The 21,986-nt window shown below is 33.7% G+C and overlaps 1 protein-coding gene and 1 long non-coding RNA gene across 2 annotated transcripts in view; both read right to left on the bottom strand.

Annotated features, from left to right (window-relative positions):
- Positions 1-416: 416 nt before the first annotated feature.
- Positions 417-3,376, bottom strand: LOC149419915 (uncharacterized). The gene is made up of 4 exons (XR_016302772.1): positions 3,220-3,376; positions 2,304-2,444; positions 1,933-2,079; positions 417-1,748 (listed from the first exon to the last, which is right to left on the bottom strand). It is a non-coding gene; the product is annotated as an uncharacterized LOC149419915 (long non-coding RNA).
- Positions 3,377-13,907: 10,531 nt separating this feature from the next.
- kn (EBF transcription factor knot) overlaps positions 13,908-21,986 on the bottom strand; it is a 161,913-nt gene continuing 153,834 nt past the window's right edge. The window contains exons 10-17 of the mRNA XM_089637567.1: positions 20,949-21,106; positions 18,935-19,061; positions 18,655-18,746; positions 18,031-18,214; positions 15,875-16,051; positions 15,120-15,284; positions 14,838-14,852; positions 13,908-14,464 (exon numbers count right to left, since the gene is read on the bottom strand). Coding sequence (XP_089493693.1) covers positions 14,355-14,464; positions 14,838-14,852; positions 15,120-15,284; positions 15,875-16,051; positions 18,031-18,214; positions 18,655-18,746; positions 18,935-19,061; positions 20,949-21,106 — 1,028 coding nt within the window. The 3' untranslated portion in view covers positions 13,908-14,354. The remainder of the gene's footprint in view (positions 14,465-14,837; positions 14,853-15,119; positions 15,285-15,874; positions 16,052-18,030; positions 18,215-18,654; positions 18,747-18,934; positions 19,062-20,948; positions 21,107-21,986) is intronic.

Below are 21,986 nucleotides of genomic sequence, written 5' to 3'. Positions count from 1 at the left end.
GGACTGAGTATTTTATAATTTATCAGTTGTTTTTTTACAATCTTTCAAAATATTTGCGATACGATATAGAGATATGGGTCGAAAATTTGATATTTTCGAAAACTTATATTTATAATGTGTGTAATTGGCGTACATAATAAATTTTTGTACGGTTTCACTGTGTTTCACGTTTTCTACTATGACTCCATCAAATCCCTGTGCAGATCTACTTTTTAGATCATTTATATTATTTTCAATATCATTTATAGTTACCGGTTGGAAAACAGACAAAAAATATATTTATTTAATGTAAATGGTTTATTCTTACGTACGATTTGATGTTATTAAATTTTGGAAAAATTCTATACCTTTTGTTTTGATATGATGATTCTATACTTTTTGCTACGTTTGATTACACTGAAAGAAATGTTTAGGTACGATTTACCAAATTTTCAGTAATTATCTACTAAACAGTTTAGTTGCTGTGGTGACTGCCGAACTTTTAGCTACTGTTTGCTAAACAGCAGTTTATTTATGACAGCTTAACGATTCAGATATTCTAGCTAAACTAATCGGTTGAGACAGCTTTCTGTGTTTAGTTGTGTTACCTAAACTGTATTTATGACAGCTTAACGATTCAGATATTCTAGCTAAACTAATCGGTTGAGACAGCTTTTTGTTTAGTTGTGTTACCTAAACTGTATTTATGACAGCTAAACGATTCAGATATTCTAGCTAAACTAATCGGTTGAGACAGCTTTGTGTTTAGTTGTGTTACCTAAACTGTATTTATGACAGCTTAACGATTCAGGTATTCTAGCTAAACTAATCGGCTGAGACAGCTTTGTGTTTAGTTGTGTTACCTAAACTAAAAATTATATACCTAAACCATTTTGTAGTGTTCGGTTAGAAAAACTTAACTGTTTAGATGTAGTAACCTTATTATTTAGTTAATATTACAAAATGGTTAGGTTGATTAACTAAACTTCGGTTGTAATAGCCCTACCGATATAGGTGTTTTAGCTCTCTACTGCTAGCTAGCTTTAGGTACTGTAGCTTAGCTTTTTGGTTAGATTATCTAAATTAAATAGGAAGTGCAGCTTTGCAGTTTAGCTGAAAACAATACAGGGTGTAAATGTAACCACCATCAACTCGAAGGATTATACCCATAATTCAGAATCATGGGTTAAATACTTTGAGTTGCAGGTAGTTTATTACAACCCTTTTGAGAGATGAAACCTAAATAAATAAATATTATGTTTTGTAAGACTAGAAAGTACTTATTAAAAACCTCATTCATATAAAAGTTATTTTGTTAAGAATCGTCTCTCAAAATATTGTTTCCAGCTACCAGCAAAGCCTCAAAAAAGAAAACACGTTTGATCATACACACATTTATATTATCATTTTTTATTATAATTTTTTTTTAAATATAGTAAAAGATGTTTGTGTCCTGATTTGGCAAATTCTTTTCGGCGCTGCCTGTATGTGTCTAGTAATTTACCTTTTGCAGCAATTTTTTGGGTAGGCCCAAAACACACATATGGGGTGAAATATACAGCTGCGCTTTCTTTATTAAAGACTTTGGTGATTTGAAAAGCAAATTCATAAAATCTCTTGCTTGTAATGGATCTATCTGGATTACCCTGCAATTCCTTACTTATAATAGTACTGCACAGTCTGGCAGAATTGTCCAACAGACCCTTTGACTCAAACTGCATTAAAAGTGCTTGCCCTTCATTGATTGATAGGAGATGATTGCGTAAGTCCTGGAAAACAAAATTAAATTGCATATTGATTACATAACTAATAACCACTTCTATAATCATCATAATATCAGTCACAGGATGGCTATTCTACGCTGCCACTACTAAAATACATATATCGGAATGTATAAAACAATTAACCTAAGTTACTTAGGTATCTGAAACTTACTAAAATTATTTAACTTACATTCGAAATTTGCTCTTCAAAAGCTTCTTGCGTTATTCTTTGTGATTTGTTTTTATTTTCCATCAAGGAAATGTCATTTACAAGGAAGTCATCGTGTTGATAATATATGGGCGTTGTTTGTTTGGAAGTTGAAGGTATATCTTCAATCTGAAACAAAAAGCGGGTATGTACACAAAGGGGAAAGAAAGGGTGAAGGGGTCAAGCTTTGTTTTTATCCCTTTGGAATTGCTTGACCCCCCCGGCAGTCGATTTATTCATTAATTACAGGAATTATTATTTTAAATACTATTATTTTTGTATCAAAATCGCGTCCGGTACAACTATTTCCAAATGGTTAGCCAAAAAAATCATTACTGCTTTTAAAAACTTACACTTATGACAGGTGGATTAATAACATCCTTGAGCGCATTAATGTGTGCTGTAGGCAGTGCCCGGTGCCCTACAGTCGGAATCAATTCTTTAATATCATCTTGAGATATTATCAGGAGTGTTTTCGAGTCTATGGCTTGAGTCTGAAATAAAGAAAAAAAACGACGAGATAATACAAAAAATTTCAAAACAAGAAAATAAAAATTTATTTTTCAAAGGTATGAAAATTATTCATTAAAAAAAATGTATATTTATACAACAGCAGATACCGAACACCCTGTATCATGAATCAAGCGGAGATAAAATAGTTTTAATAATGAAATTATTTCATTTATATGAAAATTTCAAATGTAAACATTAACAATGGGTGGTCACCCTGTATTTAAAAAAAAATATCCCTCCCAAAAAAAAAAACAACAGAATTCAATGTTCAAAATGTTATGTCCGAATTAATAATTTGCAATACACATTTATTAAAATTAAATATAACCTGCTATGATTTAGTTTCTGGCTAGGGTAAAATTGTAACTTAGAAAATACTACAGTTTCAAACAACATTCGTTCAATACAAAATAATACTGGCGGAAACAAACAAAGAAATAAAGGCGCCCTTGAGGTGATTTTGCACAAAAACGGCGCTATACAAGTGATCCAATTATTATTTTTTTTATATACCACTCTCTGTAACTTGTGTCATGACTCCTGACACAATCTTGGTTGTAGCGTCAACACGCACTCTTCAAACTAGGTACATAATAAATACAAATCTTCTAAATCTATTGCGTAGGTACTTGAGTCATGGAATAATGAAGGTGCCAGTTTCTAAATCAAATAGAATGGATATTATCATAATATATAATATCATAGTTCCATGATCTAAATTCTAAATCAATAAAAAAATGAAAAAAGAAAACTCACCTTTAAATGTTTCTATGTAAGCCTCCAGATTCCAAGAAATTAAATAATCCTCCACGGTTTTGTCTGCCATTATCACTAGGAACTAGGAACAGCGGTTAACATAAATTCAATTCAATTCAAAAATAAATTCGCAACGCGCGCAACGAACGTCAATTCACGTATGGATATGGAGCGAACTGTGGCGATCTGAAAACTGCGTCGTAAATGAACACCTGCGCGTCGACCGTTAGCGACGATAAAAAGATCTACCAAAGTTCGGGACATTTTAACTAAAGTTTTGTTGCACTTTGCCTAAGTTTGTGCAAAGCAACTAATTGTTATGTAAAAATACCAAATTTAGATATTCCAACCTCAGTTTTGCTATATGAACAAAACATTTAACCAAACTAGATGTTTAGTTAAATTTAGCTAAATACTTTGGGAAGTAACACATAAACTTAAGTTACTAAAGTGAAATAGGTTTAGTAAATTACTTTAGCTTGATTAACCAAACCGATTATTTTGTTTAGGTAAGTATGCTTTTAGTGTGCTATTATTAAAGTTTAGTTGTATTAGCTCAAGCACATTTTACTAAACAACGACGGTATCTGCACATAAAGTATTTTAGGTAAAGTAGCTGAACTTTAGGCGATGGTTACACAACTTCAATTAGCTTAACACTTTAGCTAACTCATTTTTTTCAGTGTATAATTTAAGATATTATTATTTTTGCATATTTTCAGCCAAATGGAAGGTATTTTGAGACTAAACCTTCGTTAAATATCAAAATAGGTATGAAAATACTCCAACCTTGATCTTGTAATTATGATACATTTTTCATTCTCCTCTCATATACCATTCATTCCGCCTCATGAAAGTCCTTCATAGATTGTGTCATAATCCTACTGACTCTGGGTCGAAAATTTGTTTTAAATTAAATGAACTCTCAACGAGAAAAAATACTGTTAATAGAAAAAATTATTTAATTACTGTGCATTATCGAAATCGAAAATAAACAGAGTATAGATAGAAAAATATGTTTTTATTTATTTTATCGTAACTGACGAAAGTATTTCAAAATTTCACCATAATTAATTAACGTTTTAAGTACCTATATATTGCATACTATTTTATTAAACTAATAATATATAATATTTTCGCCTGAAACTTTATCTCGAACTGAACAACACATCTCTCCTCTTTTTTCGGGTATTTTATATCTTCGTTAGTCGGGTACATTTTTTCTGTGTTATCCTAAATGTAACTCATCGGAAAATTTCCGCTCCATTAGTCAATGTCGAACTGTGATATAATACGGGACTGTTTTCTTTTCCTCCCCGCTACACGTACGCGTATTTTATTTCCAGGATTTTCCGGGAAAATAATATTTATCTTCTGCACAGGGTAACTTATTTATATAAACATGTAACCAATTATTTGGTACGTTTGTACACACAAATACACCCGATTTACGAGTTTTTTTTAATATTTTTCTTCGTCATTTTTTTACAAATATTTAAACATAAACATTTTTTTTCTAGATAACAGGCTGGTTTCTAGATAACTACTCATAGTGGAGTATTTAGTTATTAACTAACTAACACACAGTCTCCCGTAGATGGAAAGGGCGGACTGCTAAAAAATTCGGTATTGGCACACATTCCTTGCCTTATTCACATTCATACATCGTCTCATACATACTCTTCTATTATTACTCTTGACATGGCCCGACTGAAATATCTGAATGCCATATCTGTTTTCCTATATTTTCCTAACACTCCTAACTTTTTTAATCTTACTCATTACGCTTACATTCTTGCCTTGTATTCTTTGCGGATCTCCACATTTCACCACACGCTTTTACCACACATACGCCTCGGTGATATCATTTCTACAGCATTCAGTCTACTTTCATCGTTCCTCTGCCAGCTTCACGCATCACTGCCATAATCAGGGTAGGTACCAGTACTTCATTGTGGATTGTTAGCTTCGCTTCTCTGGTAATTTTTTTGTTAGCGCTAACTGCGTTCAGTCCTCCATTAATAAAGTTATCTGCATTTATCCTTCTTTCAATATCCCTGTCAGCCTTTCCATCTCTCGTAAACATACTTCCTAACTAACTTACCATCACGCCGTTTCTTGCAGCGGTAGGCAGAGAGGACGGACCGCCAAACAACTCGGTTTTGGCACACACTTCTTGCCTCACACATTTATACATCGTATCATACATACTCTTCTATTATTCTGACTCTTGACATAACACGACTTGAGTATTTACACCAACTTATCCACCACTTAGTTATTAGTAGGTATTATGTATGTTTCTGAATTGTTTTTTTCACTTGAATGGGCCCGGTTGTGCTATCAAAATCTAGCGAAGTGCCAATAATATTTTTAAAAATATCGCCAAAATATCAAATTGTCAAACTTCAATCAGTTTTTAATGCAGCATCACCGCTCATAACCGAGGTTTAAAAATATTCGCACATTTCAGAACACCTTCGTAATTTTCACTGGCTCAAGTGCCCTGAAAGAAACCAATATTGTTCTGGATGGTGTTTAAATCCATCAATAAAATGGCCCCACCCTACATCTCTGAACTATTCGTCTCGGAAAACACTGGTCTGAAGCAGTCAACTCTTAGATCAGCAACATCACCAGCTGTAGGCAGACTGATGGAACCTAAGCGCAAGAAAAATACTAAGTCTGAAAAATACTAAGAAGTCTTGGAATAAACTCCCTTCGGAACTAAGATCCATAACAAATCCAACAGAATTCAGGTCTAAACTAAAAACTTACCTTTTTAAGCTTTTATACCCTTACATTAAATATACCATTCCTGAGAGAAAGTCCAGTTATATCCAATTTTCCAATTATGTTCTAAATCTTGTATCTAAATTTCGCTAATAAACAATTAGTTAATTTCAATTAAGTGTTAATCTCATGTGACCTACCAAGTAAGTATTATACTGTATATTATCTCCATAAATAGTTAGTTATAACATAGATCACTGTAGAAATGTATTATAAATTTTTACAGCGCCCTTGAGATGATTTTGCACAAAAACGGCTCTGTACAAGTCATCCAAATATTATTATTATTTTAAATAAGTTTCGAACCTTAGCCATACTAAACTAGAATTATGATCATTCACTTTTAAAAATGTATTATATTAATATGTCAATTGGATTTGCTCACGGACATAAATTAAAAATGTATTATTTTACGAATTATCTACTCTGAAAATAATGAGAATATTGTTTATTGAAAGCATTTCGATGATAATTTTTATTTTAAGTGCTGTAAAGTGAGTCTAGTAAATTCAAGCTGATAAAATTGTAATTGCATAGTTTTGTTTGCCAGATGCTCGTAGCGCCGTTACAATTGACAAGTGTTGAAGCAATGAATTTTTATGACAAATAAATATCAGTTTTGAAGTGTATTATTGCCATGTCTCTTTACATAGCCGCAGTAACAGTGAGAGTGACTGAAGTCTTCGTTTCAGTAGATGATAAAAGAACTTGTTTTACGGAACCATGAATAAAACCCATAAAATCTTGGAATTTACTTAGAAAAGGTGAATCCGTCCAAATGATGTGATTTCAAATTCAATGGAAACCAAAAAAACATTATTTTATTTATATAACAAAAAAATATTTCATATAAAAAGGAGCCTTCGGTTTTAATTGATTTTTATTTTTTAATATGAAATTTGATGTTCTCGTTGAAATATATGTAGGATGTAGGTACTATAGGTACATAATTGATGTATTAACATTTGCGTAAAAGACTAACTAGCAATTCCTGAACATATTTATTTAGAGCAAATACTGTAGACTAGTAGTGATTTTGCTGTCTGATAAAAACAAACAGATATTTTTCTACTACACTTCGCCAGTGAACACACTGTCTTTTTTGTAAGGTACTGCTGGCTGTAACCAGTGGCGATGTGTGTGATACAGGGAGTGATGATATGTGTTGTTGTTTATATTTTATAAAAAACATCAAAATGGCGTTACCATTTTTTGTCGTGATTCTAGAATCAATGAATTGTTTTTCAATTTTAATTTGACCTTTGGAAAAAAAACTGAGTTTATTTTTAATTACCAGGTACATACCTCTTCTAATTACCCTTTCCGTTCTGTTATAAATGTGTACACCACTTTCTGCATAATTATATTAGCGTGCACATACATATATAAGCAATTGATTCGTTTATTTTGTATCGGTGTTCTATTTTTGAATTACGTGACATCAATGCCATTAATCTAATTCAACTGTTTGAATTGATGTGATTACACAACGCCAACAAACACCATTGACACAGGACACAGCGACAGTGGCGGCGGACACCGTTATATCTTTGCACAGCCTCCGGTCCACGTGTTCCCGATTCAAATGGCGGCTCGTCTCCGTAATGCGAAAACACTCAAAGCAAATAATCCGCCAGCGCCGCGCCGGGTGAACATTCGAGAGACGTGGGACTGAGAGTGAAAAAATTATTATAACGCCTACTGATAACAATGCTGGGTACTAAAAGTGAAGAGGATGCAGAATAAGGATGAAATTATATGTGAAAAAATATTAAGTGGATGTGATGTACATGAGTGTGAATGAAGCAAGGGTGTATGTCAAAACTGAGTTGTTTTGCGGTCCATACTCTATGCCTACCCCTTCGGGGAACGGCGTGATGGTTCAGGGGTTAGTTTGCTATGTGGACAAAAATTAAGGACGGGTTATTTCGGAGAATTTGAAAAATTCTTCAAATTTTAAAGTTAATTTTCAAGTTCTGTGAAAGATTTTTTCAAATTCAGTTATTATTTCAGATGTGTCAAGCAACTAGCCTATAATGATATAATAACAAAACATGAGTAGGATTTTCAGAGAACCCGGAAATGAACATTATAATTTGATGAATTGTTCAAATTCTCCGAAACAACCAGTCCTAAGAGTGTCTATAAATTGGTGTTATGTTTGCACATAAGCTTGCAAGAGCTTACTGTATAGTTATGTATGTCAATCACGCGCGGCCGGAAATCAAACATGCACCCAGAGCGTGTAAACACACTAATACATACGCAGGAGCTCGCGACATCACCGCCTGATATTGGTCACGTAGGCTTACAAGTACCTACAACCAATCATATGGCTAAGATGCCAAACGTGTCCTTATAAGGGCATGGGGCACGCGCCAAAGAGTGGGACAAGCCCCCCCCGCGAGCGACCAACGCAGGTCAAGTACTCGCGGCCAGCTACCCACGCTTCAGTTCCCTGGGAAGCGCGTGGATCGCAACATGCTGTGTTGGTTCCGAGTTAACTTTTGCCGCTCAAATCTGTGACGCCGTAAAAATGGACCGGCGGAATTGTTTCACCTTGCGTGTCGCCTCTCGAGTACCAGTTCTCCACTTCAAAGGGATCCCCAGAATCACCAGCACCATTACATTATAGAGCTGTGTCCTGTCTCCATCTGCCGATGGCCACCAGCCCCATTACGTTATATAATTGGGTCATGTCTCCATCTGCCTGAGGTCCACCAGCACGCAACATTATATAATTGGGTCATGTCTCCTCTGTCCGGGCCACCTGCTGTCCACGGCCCAGACACCGCTGCTCACCAAAGCCGGGTCGTGAAGAACCCCTTGGCGAACCGACCCGTGCTCCAGCTCTTCCTCGCCGCATCCGCCATTGCAGCGAGCCGCCTACCTCAGTTGATGTCGGCCGTCCTACCTACCGTCCACCCCAGGCTGAGACCAGTGAACTTGTAGACCCCTGCCTCAGCCCTGGGCGTCTGCCGCTCCAGCCTGTTTGTGTGGAGCCCCCTTGGCCCTCCAACCAGTGCCCCCGCCCTGCTCCATCGTCTCTGCGCCTCCAGCCGCCGCCCTGGCGTCCCCTTTGTCGTCCAGCGTGGCGTGCCCACGTGGCAGCCCTTCGGCGTCCATTCTGCACCCTGCCATGGCACCAGCCCTGGCACCTGCCGACCGTCTCACCGCATCCGCCGTAATCTACACGTGAGCTAATATTATACCTTTGCCAATCAGAGCCCTTAGAGTCCATAGATTGCCTAAGTATCACGTCAGGCCTTAAACAGCTATGTACCTTTTGTAGAACTGTTTGATAACCTGTATTACCTGTACAATAAACACTCATATCAAGAGACTTGTTTCATTTGGGAAATTGACTATATATTAATCCACACCTTGAAGATTGGAGTGCAAGCTCAGCTTGTGTACTCACCTATAGTATATTACTTGGCTTGAATGCTAATGTAACCACTTATAACTATAAGTTACGTTAACAAGCCCTAATGTAACATTGGGAGTAACACTCCCTACCTCCCTATTTCTCAAACTGAAAATTTGTTTTAGATTTTAAAGTAATGTACAAAAAGTTTAACTGGTTTTTTGGTTGGGTGGACCAATTTTGTGAAATTCAGAGTCTTCAAATTTATTTCAATTGAAAGAGTGAAGTAGTAGTGAAATTTTCTCCTATTTTTTTAATGTGTACTATATTTTAAGATTAATTAACGACACTACAATTAGTTTTTAAATAACTTCAAAAATTATGAGGTTATGAACTTTCAAGGTGAACTTGGATAAAATATATGCAATGGTGTATCGTGACCTCACTTGAGACACGATTCATTATTCGAATGGCAGTGCTGAAGTAGTGCCACGTATTACCGTGATGTCACAAGCTTTTCTTCCAGCGCAACTATCAAAATTTTGACGGCTCTTCAATATTTTACAAAAATTCAAAAAGTTGTGTCCTCCGCATGCTCTAACTAATAGGGCACATTTGTAAAGAAGGCTAAATTTTTTTATACGAGACGACCGCATGTCATTATGTCATTATGAAACCTAAAGTCACATAATAAATAGCCATATATGTTAGATGCTATGTAGATTTACCATAGTGAGATTTCGACCGCATTCCCTAAAACGATCATTGATGTTCTTCTGTCTTTTGAGTTTTTTGGACAATATTAGTTAGACCTTCATTTTTTTCTTAGTAGCGACTGAGGTCACTTTTATATGACGAAGGATTCATAAAGCAACTATATTAACTAATAGCCAAATAAATCTATCGATATATCACGAATCATGCTGAAATGGCTTTCTCAACATAACACAGCTACACTGCCAGAAAAAATTAAGTATTTTAAAAAAAAGTGAGGTGAGGTCGACCTAAACAAAGTATTTTTGTTTAGGTCAGACATCACCGTTCAAAAGTTAATTTTCTTCAGAACCGATTTTGTGCTTAACAGTAACAATTCTGTAATGAAAATAGTATTTGCTATGTTCTAAGTGTGATTTTGTCTCAGAAAAAAACCCCAACGTATGTAACACGTTCTCTTTTATATTTTTCTCTTCATTGGAGCAATACACGGAAACTGAAATCCGAAAGCAATTTTAATCTAATATCGTGTATCGGCGTCCTGCATAAAGAAAGAACGCGGGCCAGACACGTGGCGATCACGTGGCATTGGACTTACCACGTGGGCGGGAGGGCGAGGGGGCGGTGGCGGTAAGGGCGATTGTAGAAATTATACAACGCATATGGGAGCTTGTGGAGGAAGTGTTTAGGAAATCCTCGCACTTTATTTAAGTACCTACCTTCGTCCTTAATAGGGGAGATAAAATCGGAAAATAATCCGGCTTTGAAGAAAAATTACGTAAAGGGCTGGTTAGGTAGGTAAGTACTAGTTACCTATTTTTGGAGACGATGTTTTTGCAGAATTTTTAAAACTTTATTTGTGACCGTCAAACTTCGAAAAACGATTTATGATTTAAGGTGGTTTAAGTATAATCGCCTGCGTTTTATCATTTCCGACATGATAACAATTGGAAAAATTTCTAGATGAAAATCTTTAAGCATAGGTGACCCAGAGGAAGCAGCCTTAATGCAGACTAAGGCAAAGATCATTTTACTCCAAGGTAAAAAGCAGAAGAATGACGATTTATTTCGGAGAAAATTATTTGTTTAGGAAGTCAATTCCCATCCTTCAATATGGGTCTGACTGATAAAGGTGATGAAATTATATTATTTTTTGTCATTTATATTTATTATTTGTACAGGAGTACATAATCACTTATCACTTATGATAATTAAATTCTTAATCAAAAATATGATAATATTTTTGGAAAAATATTATATTACCTACCCTTTACCTTTTGAATTGAATAATTAATAAAATTAATCCTTTAAAAATATTCTCAAAAAAAAACAGCCGGTAGTTTGAACAAGAACAAATATTTACGTTATACCTACCTACCAACAGAACGCAACCCGCCGCGGGCGCATTTGCACTCTCAGCGGGTCATTCAATTTGTAATGCGAAACTGGTTATTTCATATCTGAAGGGTGCAATAGACGCAGACGGTGGTGCCAATTGTGGATATTTCTCGGTGAAAGCCGAAGCGTGTGCTGCGACGAGAGAGGCAAGGAGGATGTGTACCTACCTAAAGAAAATTGACAGGATTGATAGATACACAGATAGTTATGTTAGTGCGTACAGTATGAAAAAATAGGAAATAACTCTTTTCTTGCTATAGCACAGATGTACAAATTTCTTTATGCATCTGAACTATACCAATCATAATGTATTTTTGAAGCAATATCTTGGAAACACTATCGCGTCTTTCGCCGCTTATGTGCGGTGTGAACCGAAAATACCTAAACAATAGCATTTATTTTAATTTTTACGTTTTGTTCTTATATCTTAAAATCTGAAGTTGATAAAAAAGGGATCACTAGTTTTTCAAAATGTTAACTGCTATATATTATATAAAAACATTAGGCCTAGGCACAACAAATTGTTAATGCTAATCACGCTAATACTCTTCATCGATTAGATAGCTGAGTAATTATTTTCAAGTTCTTCAGAGAAGATGAACATTTGTTTCATCCAGTCACAAGAATAGAGTTTTTGATTAAGCTTAAGTTTTTAAAAAGTATCATCCACAACTTATTGAAAAACTAACGCCAAAAATCTTCTAGTGAGGCGGGTTACTTTCATGTTTGTAATATTGATCATGTTATTACAATAAACGCCCGGGTTGCCGGCAAAAAAAAAAAAAAATCTTTCTATTGGATCGTTTCATACGTGTGCTGCAACTTTTAATTTATATTATCCAAGAGCGTGTGTCGCTGCCAATCATATTAGCAATTGCCTCCGGTTTATCTATCCAATGACATAACTCATTACAGCGTAAGGAAGGATTTGGAAGCCAGCCCCTCGTTAGAGGGTGTTCGATGCTAATTTTTACGGAAATATGATATCCTGACTGACAGATGGTGATGGAAATATGATCAAAATTATGCAATATTGTTCGATATTTTTAAAAATATTTATTTTTATAATTTTACGTATTTTTGTTAGTTTATAAGTATGGTATTTGTTGTAAGTATTCGTGATTTTTTTAAAAATACATAGTGAAAGTATTTAATTTATGGTGTAGATAAGTATAAAAAAGCATTTTCTTGGTTCTTTTCACTTAGGGGTATGGTTCTGAGGTCGACTAAAGTTATTTAATTTCTATTATTAAATGCGCATTCTTTGTCTATGTAGAATTTTTGGTGTGTATTACGCATTTGTGCTGTTTTTTAGATTAATTCGTTGACTTCTTTCTGCCAGACATTAATATCTGACTTGTATTCGTTGTACTTTTCAGTTCGTTTTAAATCTGGGGAAAAGATGTTGCAGTTGAGAATAGTTGAGTTTTGTTAGGTGTGGAATTCTTACTATCCGCCTTACACAGGAATTGGATATTTAATAAATATGGTAGAAGGTATTTTGTATTATTTCACAAACCGCTCGACCACGGCAGACCTTTAAATATATTGAGAGTATACCAATGACTTAAAAATAGTATTCTATTGTTGTTTTGTTCTTTTCATACTATTAAGCAATGAAACAATTCTTTTTTGTACATCAAGTGTCATTTAATTTAATCATGTTTAATATTATTCATTTAAGTAAAATATTTACATTCAAATTATCAACAAAATTTGTATAAAACTATTTCTGATTTCATCACAATAATATTGATATCTCCTTTTTGATCGCAGAACATCCCAGTATCAAAAATGTTATTGATATCTTGCAAATCGATTAAGGCTGACATTTTTATTGCAAAAGATAAACAGAGGAAATAACATGGCATTCACAGTAGTAATAATAATTAAACAAATAGTAACAAAGGTGACATAAAAACATTTATACACGGAGTTGTAATGGTAACAAATTGATTAATCTAACTATGTTCTCATGAGCATATAAAAATTGTCTAGATTGTTTTTTAATTTTTGGTGCTTTTAGGTTCAATTATCAGTTTTTCTTTAATTAATATTATTATTCGTATACTTTGTTTGGTGCAATGAAATAAACAAAATTTGCTGAAGGACAAACACTTCAGAAAAATTATCTTTTTTTATATATGATTGCTTAAATTAGTGGTGGTCGTTACTTACGGTAAAATGATTCGTTGATTATTCGAAGATATATTTTTGTACAATTATTCGTTCGTACTACAATTCATATTTACATTTTATATCTGAAGTTATGTACAAAATATCCCAAACATAATAAATGTAGAGATTTGTAATAATTAGTGAGGTAACCTAATGATGTACCTATCTTATGCGTAATTAAATTATAAGAATTTTTGGAAGGAGATATGTATAAACGTTTTTTTTAAGATATGTTTTTTTTTTACTTTGGAAAACACGTGATAGTGAAATATTAGAGATTTTATTTAGTATTAAATCGTAACGTTATTTCGTAATAAATTTGATAAGTTATATTTACAAATACAATAATACAATTATATTATTTGTCACTTCTACTTGTAGTGATGTTTAATTGAGAGATCGTGTATTTTTCTTGTTCCTAGTAAAAGTTTGGTATCTTAATATTAAAACTAAAGATCACTGGTTGGTTAACACTATTCACAATAATCGATCATCACGGGAAGATCGACTAATCGATTTTCAGTGTACGTTTACACAAGGGTAAATGCCCTTGATATACCACATCATTACAATGCAGGTAATCAATTGTCCTTTTGTTAAGGTTCTTCATCTTCACAGTGTGGGCGGCCAGTTAGATGGTTTGAGATCACTGTCATAGCGCCACAAAGGAGAGATTGCACTGGTGTTACTTGGAGGAACTAACCAGAGGGCTGCCGGGGTAGCCCTGTGAGGAACAGGTGGGAAGTGCGAAGGGGTTCATGGTAGAGAAAGGAGATGAGACTATGCTCCCCATTCCTGTGAACAACAGAAAACTTGTTTTTTAGATTTGTGTCAGTTAAAAATTAGGAAATAATTTTGTTACTTATTATCTAATTAAAATCTGTTTTTGATTTGCACTATAAAGTCAATAAGTATGCTGTTGTTTGATTCACATCTTCGTATCACATCATTCGCATTTTTTGTGTTAATTATTGTTATTTTGTAATTTATTTCCCTTGGGAATCATAGGGAATGTTAAACTGATATGCGATGAATTTTGCAGTGGTTTATTATTGGATCATTCATAAGGTATTCTTCTTTTAAACAATATTTTTTAATAAAAATCAAGCTATCGTACTTCAGTAAATAATAGAATTTTTTGTTAAATATTACCTACGCATCTAGTAACTATGGAAGAAAGCAACTAAACACAAAAAAGAACGAAAAAAAATATTTGTAAAAATGAAAGGTAAATATGCATTGTTAACCATTTAAGACAGAAATAGCAGAAGTATTGCTTGGAAAAAGGCAATGCCTTTAGTTTTTTTTAAATGAAAACTTGTGATATCACGTCATACAGAATAAACTGGAAGCTTAAATAGCTTAAGTGACAAGGACCAAAAATATTTTCAGAGCAAAAGCAATAAAAAAATAAATCTATAAGCAAAAGAATAAATAAAACAAAACTAACATTGCACGGCCAGATGCTGACAGTTGGCCAGGGCGCGGTAAGGCGGGGTTCCGTGGCGCACAGGGAGGAAAGCGCTTCGGTCCTTACCCTTGTAATTGGCGCCGCCCTGGCTGGCCTGCCCCGCGTTGTGGTAGCCCTGGCTGTAATACGAGTCGCCGTACGCTACTGGGGGTGCGAAAAAAAGCGTAAGGAAAAATGATATAATATATTACATGTAATACAATATATAATATTACGTTTATACTAGTTGAAAATAACATATTGAAATTTTGAACAAGATTAATAATTTTAAATGACAGTTATAAAAACTTTTATGGTGGTTTCGAAAAAGTACTATAATACACACATATTCATTGTTTCACGCTCATACAGCGAAAATTTGAGGAATATTTAGGAAAATCAATAGAAAAAATTTCAAATGAAAAAAAGTGATAATGTTTTTAATTTTATGTATTAATAACCTGAGTAAGAAAAAAACGTTTGTTTTTAATTTTAATGAAACGAATATTGATTTTTTATGGTTCCCAAAAGCGTGAATCTCGGTTAACACAATATTTTTATGAAACATGCAGAACAGATTAATTAAATTAAAAAAATTGCCAATAAAAAAAAACCAAATAGGTACCTATAAAAACATTTATAAAAAAAAAACAGGGAATCAAAAAATAAAACGGACAAAATAATATTAATTTAGGCATATAGCGATTAAGAAAGCGATAAAAATTATATTACAAAAATTAGTAGTTTTTACTCACTTGACGAAGAATTAAAAATCCCAGGCGCGGCAGAGACCTGGCACAGCTGAGACGGGGGCCCGTACCCGTTGAGGGGGCCCGAGTGGGGCGTGGAGGCGCTCGAGCAGTAGCCCCCTGGGCCTCCGCCGCCAGAGCCGCGGGGCGAAGCGCTTCCGCTCTGCCCTCGTCCGTAGTCTTCTAAAAGAAAAAACCTGACGGTCAGACAAAGGTGTTTTAGTCAGATGTCGACAATGAAGGAAAGTAGATTCTCCAAGTTACGACTACCTACTACTTAATTTAGTTCTAACATTATCTTTAACTACAGCTTTAAACATTCATTTTTATTACAGAAACAAGAAGACAACAAGAATTAAAGATATATTTTATTTAAAAATAAAACAATGAATTTGAAAAATAATAACTAAACATGCCAATTTAAATAGGAAAGTAAGTAATTTGAAATATTTATCAGAAATGCGCATCATTATTCAACTACAATGAACTTTCAATTTAAAAAATTGCAATTATTTATCAGAAATCATTCTACTCGAGCAATTGGTGTCATACATTTACCATATTATTTATTTAATACCATTCCTCAAAATATAATTATTGGAGCATGTGAAATTGCTTATTGTAGTTAGCCAATGAATCCACCTAGATTTCACCGTTTATCCCAAACATTTTGGTTCCATAAAATTTACACATTATGGCAAGAGATCGTTCAAAACGTTTTTTACAAACTTGGCATAATATTCAAAAATCGCTCTAGTGGATTCGAAATACTTTTTTTGTTTAAAGTTCTTGAAAGTTGCTTATATGATTTAATAGAGTGAACGTTCGTTATGCTACTTGTCAATTTGACAAAATTTCCGCGAGCCGAGCCGCGAGTTGTGGGAAAGGAACGAAGCGCGAAACGCCACTTGCGGTTTCTTTGTTCCTTTCCCGTAATTCGTGGCTCGACTCGCGGAAATTTTGTCCTATTGATACGTAGTAATATTGTTCTGTTTTGAGACAACGCGATTTGTTTCACTGAACTAGATCCATTGGACATACTTTAAAGGCCTATTATTCTCAGAATAATTATCATTTTCATAAGCGGTGCTATTTTTTTTGATTAGGATGAATATAACATGTCTTGTATTTTTATAGTGTCAATGGACAGATGTCTTAATGTTTCATGTTTACGATCAATTGTCAGGTAAATTTGATCTAAAGGCAATGAATGATCAAATTTAAAAAAAAACCTACAACCTACTTGTATAATAATACAATTTTTTCAATGGAATTTGCTAGTTATTATAAAATAATAATTATTGATTTTAGTTTGGTCATGCTGCGGAGAGCTTCGTTGTAACCCCTTCCAGTTGGAAAGGTTACGAGATAGCTACCATTAGTAAGTATGCCTTTATTGAATGAAAAGCAAATGTCATAAAAAGATTTGCAGGGTTCATTATCACGTCTATTCTGAGCGAATATTGTCAGAGTATGAGCAAGGTATAGTCAAGAGGAAGAAAATACCGCGACCCAGCTAATTTGTTAGAGTAAAAATATTTAATGGTATTTCTAACATATTGTACAAGAACGGTAAAAAAATGATAAAAGGATGTTTCTTCTTCAATGATATTAAAATTATTTTGTGGCGTCATTTTTATTAAGTAATATAAAATAACAAACTTTGTTTACACCATTATTAAATAAAAAATCTCAAAATGTTTCAAAACCAAAGATTTGTTCGTCAGGATACATACTAAAGTATTAGTAAACTTTGTATCCTGATGAAGAAACCATTGGTTTTGAAACATGTTAATAATTTTTGTTGTGTAAACAATGTTTTATTGTTTATTTATTAAAAAATAATTTTACTCTCTATTATCTTGAATTATTTAAAAAAGTTTAGGTTGGGTTCAATCTTTCAATGGTTTTGTCTCGTTTTAGTTTGGTTTTTAGTCCTGTTTGAATTATTACTGGAAACATTTAAAGAAATTTGGCACCACGAATCTCTGTTGCACAGATACATGCAACGAAGACTCGTGGTACATATTTCCGATGTAAATATGACTTTAAACACAATAAAACTCACAGCGTTTCCGAAATGATCTCGGATAATTTTACAGGCAACATTTTTCTTAACCAAAAATTATTATTATTATTTATGGTCTTAAAATAGGTCTCACCGTCAGTCCACTGCGCCGCCGCCGAGTCCTGCACGCTGACTGCCAGTTGTCCGGCGTACGAGTTGAAGCCCGAGGGCATGCCGCCCCCCGGGGGTGACCGGGGGCCCCCAAGCCCCAGCTGATTGTTCCGGGGCATCGAGTAAAGGGCCTCTGCTAGGTCTGCTGCGCGTTTGAGAATGATTTCCTGTAAATGTGGATGATTGTACTGGATGTGTAGGAAATTTTTGTAAAGATTATTTCTTAGTATGACTTTAGTAGCTTCGGACTTTGAGTAAGTTTAAGTTTTTCCAGCCTTCTTATTTTTACGATAGTACTACCTACCCTAGTTGTAAAAGTATCAGCAACTTTGCGATTGCGATTTGTCATAAAATAGATTTCGTTTAATTATTACAATCAGACTTCTACACCGATTGGTCAACCTATTTGTCATACTGAACAATGGAAAAAAATGGTTTTTCACAGTTAGTAAATATTTCAGTTCCGTAGCCCATGACGAAAATATAAACTAGCGAACTGAAAATTCTTATGTCGTGATATTTTCATGATGAAAACTCATCGTTTTAAAGGGTTGACAACTTTCGCTAACAGATTTTCTGCTTTATATATAATATGGTAATTTCTTACCTTGGGTAATTTTTCCGGATCGCCTGGATGTCTTGGTATGAGTTTCTGTAACCTTTGGAAGCCATAGTCTATCGTGGGTTCATTGAGAGCTGCTGAACAGAAAAATACAAACATATGAACATTTTTAATCTGCTTGGAAAAAAAAACTTTCGAAAAAGTGAATTGAGGAGCGGATATTATATAAGTTTAGATATTAAGCTTATTTTTTAAATTTTTATTTGGGCATATTAATGTTATTGTGTAAGTTGGTATTGAAAGTGAATTAATTTTGAATACTCACAAACATAGACGAATCGTCCTGGGGCTCCTTTGCAGAACTGCTTGCTTTTGTAAGAAAGCGTCACTTCTACAACTCCTGGGATATGGCGGGGCGGGGTCTGGACTCTGATGGCGTGTGATGTTATGAGCTAGAGAACGGAATTATTCATTACACTTGTATTCATATGTAATTGACTAGAGAACGAAAATAAGACAGCTTAATTGTTTTTGTATGATTATTATGACGCTTATGAAAACAAATAACTTTGTTTACATCAGATATGATTTAAGATTTTCACGGCCAAAAGTATTATAGTGATTTAAATTTGGAGTAGGTACTATTATATGTTACGCTACCTTCATGATTTATAAATATTATATGTAATTTTAAAATTAAATAGGGAATGTGAAACATGTCTAAAGGGTCAAATTGTAGAATGTATGGGTGTTGTGATTGAGATGTATTGCAGATGTAAGGTATCATAGCGTCATTTGTTTTTGAAGGAAATAACATAACTTATTAACAATGAACATATATCGTGGACGATGTCCACTAATGTTAAATATTTTTACACTTTGCCAGACTTTCTATTGAAATGACAGTGTAATTCCTAATTCTAATAACCTTCCCTGACTTCTACCCCTCCCCCTACTCATGCTTCACGAAATTGTTTCTATATTTAAATTAAATATTTTTACTTTTAGTGCACATTTATTCTTGCGGACAAAACGTGCTGATTGTGTATCGAAATAAAGTGATTGAAATAAGCTATTTTTTTAATTAAATAAGTTTTAATCCCAAAGTGAGATCCATTTATAAAACTTTTCTTCAAAAACTAAATGAATAATTATTATTAGCACGGAAAATGATTTCATAAAAAAAGAAATGAAAAACAAATGAACGTAGATATATCTATAATAAAACCAATATTAAATTTATCAGCAGGTAGCATATTTATTGCTTAATAGGAACATTTAACGGATTAAATTGAACATTTTCAAAATGAAAAGCGTTTTCACAAAGACAAATGTCTACCCCGAACGGTTAAATAATTATAAAAAAAATGACAAATGACAAAAAAACAAATGAACGTAGATATATCTATAATAAAACCAATATTAAATTTATCAGCAGGTAGCATATTTATTGCTTAATAGGAACATTTAACGGATTAAATTGAACATTTTCAAAATGAAAAGCGTTTTCACAAAGACAAATGTCTACCCCGAACGGTTAAATAATTATAAAAAAAATTAATTATTCTTCACATTAAGATAATACACAAGTAATCAATAGAATATGAGATGAGAGATATATAAATTCTTTAAATGCAGTAATGGTAGTTGCCCATACGAATGTAAAAATTTGCAAGTAATCTTGTACTGAATTATTAGAAATTGGACGTCTAGCGAAATATCTGGGAATCTCAAGAGTAAATGAATTAAAGGTTCTTAACCTTATCTAGCTCACCGCCCACTTTTCAAGTATATTTTTTTCCAATGCCCCCCCCCCCCACCAAAAAAGTATGACAAGTAATTAAAAAAAAAAAATGTTATATGTTTGCAAGACGAAGGTTTCACGTATTGCAATATCACGATCCTCTACTAGATTAGTCCTCCATCATTGTACAAGCTACATTTTCCGCTTATAATGATGGAAGCGGATTGATTTTCAATATTCTGAAATTATAACGTATAATGCTGTATTTCTACATTTACAAATATACTATTTTAAGGATTTTTGAAAAAAATATCAAACAAAAAAACATACATTTAATCCTTCAATAATACCTAATCACTAAGTAAACGGTTCATATACAAGATTATTGCAATGCTGTACTTTTTTTTCGATAATTCATTAAAATGTCAACTTAACGCTCAGCAAAACAATTTTTTCCTATTACAGTTAGCAATGATACGTACAAATTTTCGTAAATTGATTTGTACTGGAAATGCTTAAATTTGATTTTGAAATTAATAAATTTATAAATAAAACCAGTTTTAATGGTAGGCTTACAATTTGGTATAATTCTTACCTCACTCCATACCAGCATGGTGCCAAAGACGACTTGAAGTCCATCAAAGAAGTTGTCCCCGACAATGATGACCGTTGACCCCCCAGAGGTCCAGCCTTCCGATGGTGATATGGCCTTTATGCAGGGGGTGGCTACGGGGAGTGGTGGGTACAGACCGGCTGTGGACAAGAAAAATATAAATTAGACCTTAAATATTGACGCTGTGTTGGCAGTCAGATCGATTGAGTTTGAATTCCATAGTCAATAAGAACAGCCTTAGGTTCTACAACAACCTTCATTATACAAAGGTCTAAGCATTTGCATTTGAGTCGAACTGCAATATGAACTTCCGCGCAACGTCCATACCTATAATAAAAACTTAGAAAAATAGTCTTTTACTGCCTTTTGTGTTGTTAAATATCCTTATTTAGGACAACTCTGCAAACTGTAATTTATGATTTTTTAAATATAATTAAGTAAGAATGAGGATGTCAAGAGAACCGGCATTGATGCACTGAAAAAAATCCTGTTAAAAACTTGACAGCATGCTAAGTTCCTGATAAAATATTATTCATTCAGAATATATACAGAACACGTTTTCTTTTCAAATAGATCGTGACGGCATGCTACAATAAATGTATGTTAGTATCAATATCTGTATTTGTATGAACACGTGTTCCGCAAAAAAAAATGCTTATGAGTGATACCTTGTTACAATTCTTTCTTTATAGGCCATCAGTCCAATTTTTAACAGGAAAATAGTAAGAAAGTTTTCTCCGTGTGGGCATCAAAAAATAGATACATCAGATAAATACATCAAAAAATCTGCAGGCATTTGACGAATTCACATGTGACAATTTCCACAGGAATAATAAATATCACGGACATATAAAAAATCTTACTAGTACAGATTCGATACCTAAAGTTTCGGATCGGAGAACTAATTCATACATTATGTATTTCCAACTGAAATGTACAGTTTACCTATCAGCCCAAAGTTTTATTTAATCAATCTTATTTAGGTTTAGTTAACGAGGCCCTTAATCTTTTCAAATGTCA

This window comes from Hesperophylax consimilis, chromosome 11, assembly GCF_061612785.1.
Source record: "Hesperophylax consimilis isolate HC1 chromosome 11, BYU_Hcon_1.0, whole genome shotgun sequence".
NCBI classification, from domain to species: domain Eukaryota; kingdom Metazoa; phylum Arthropoda; class Insecta; order Trichoptera; family Limnephilidae; genus Hesperophylax; species Hesperophylax consimilis.
This window is presented reverse-complemented; position numbering and strand designations above follow the sequence as displayed.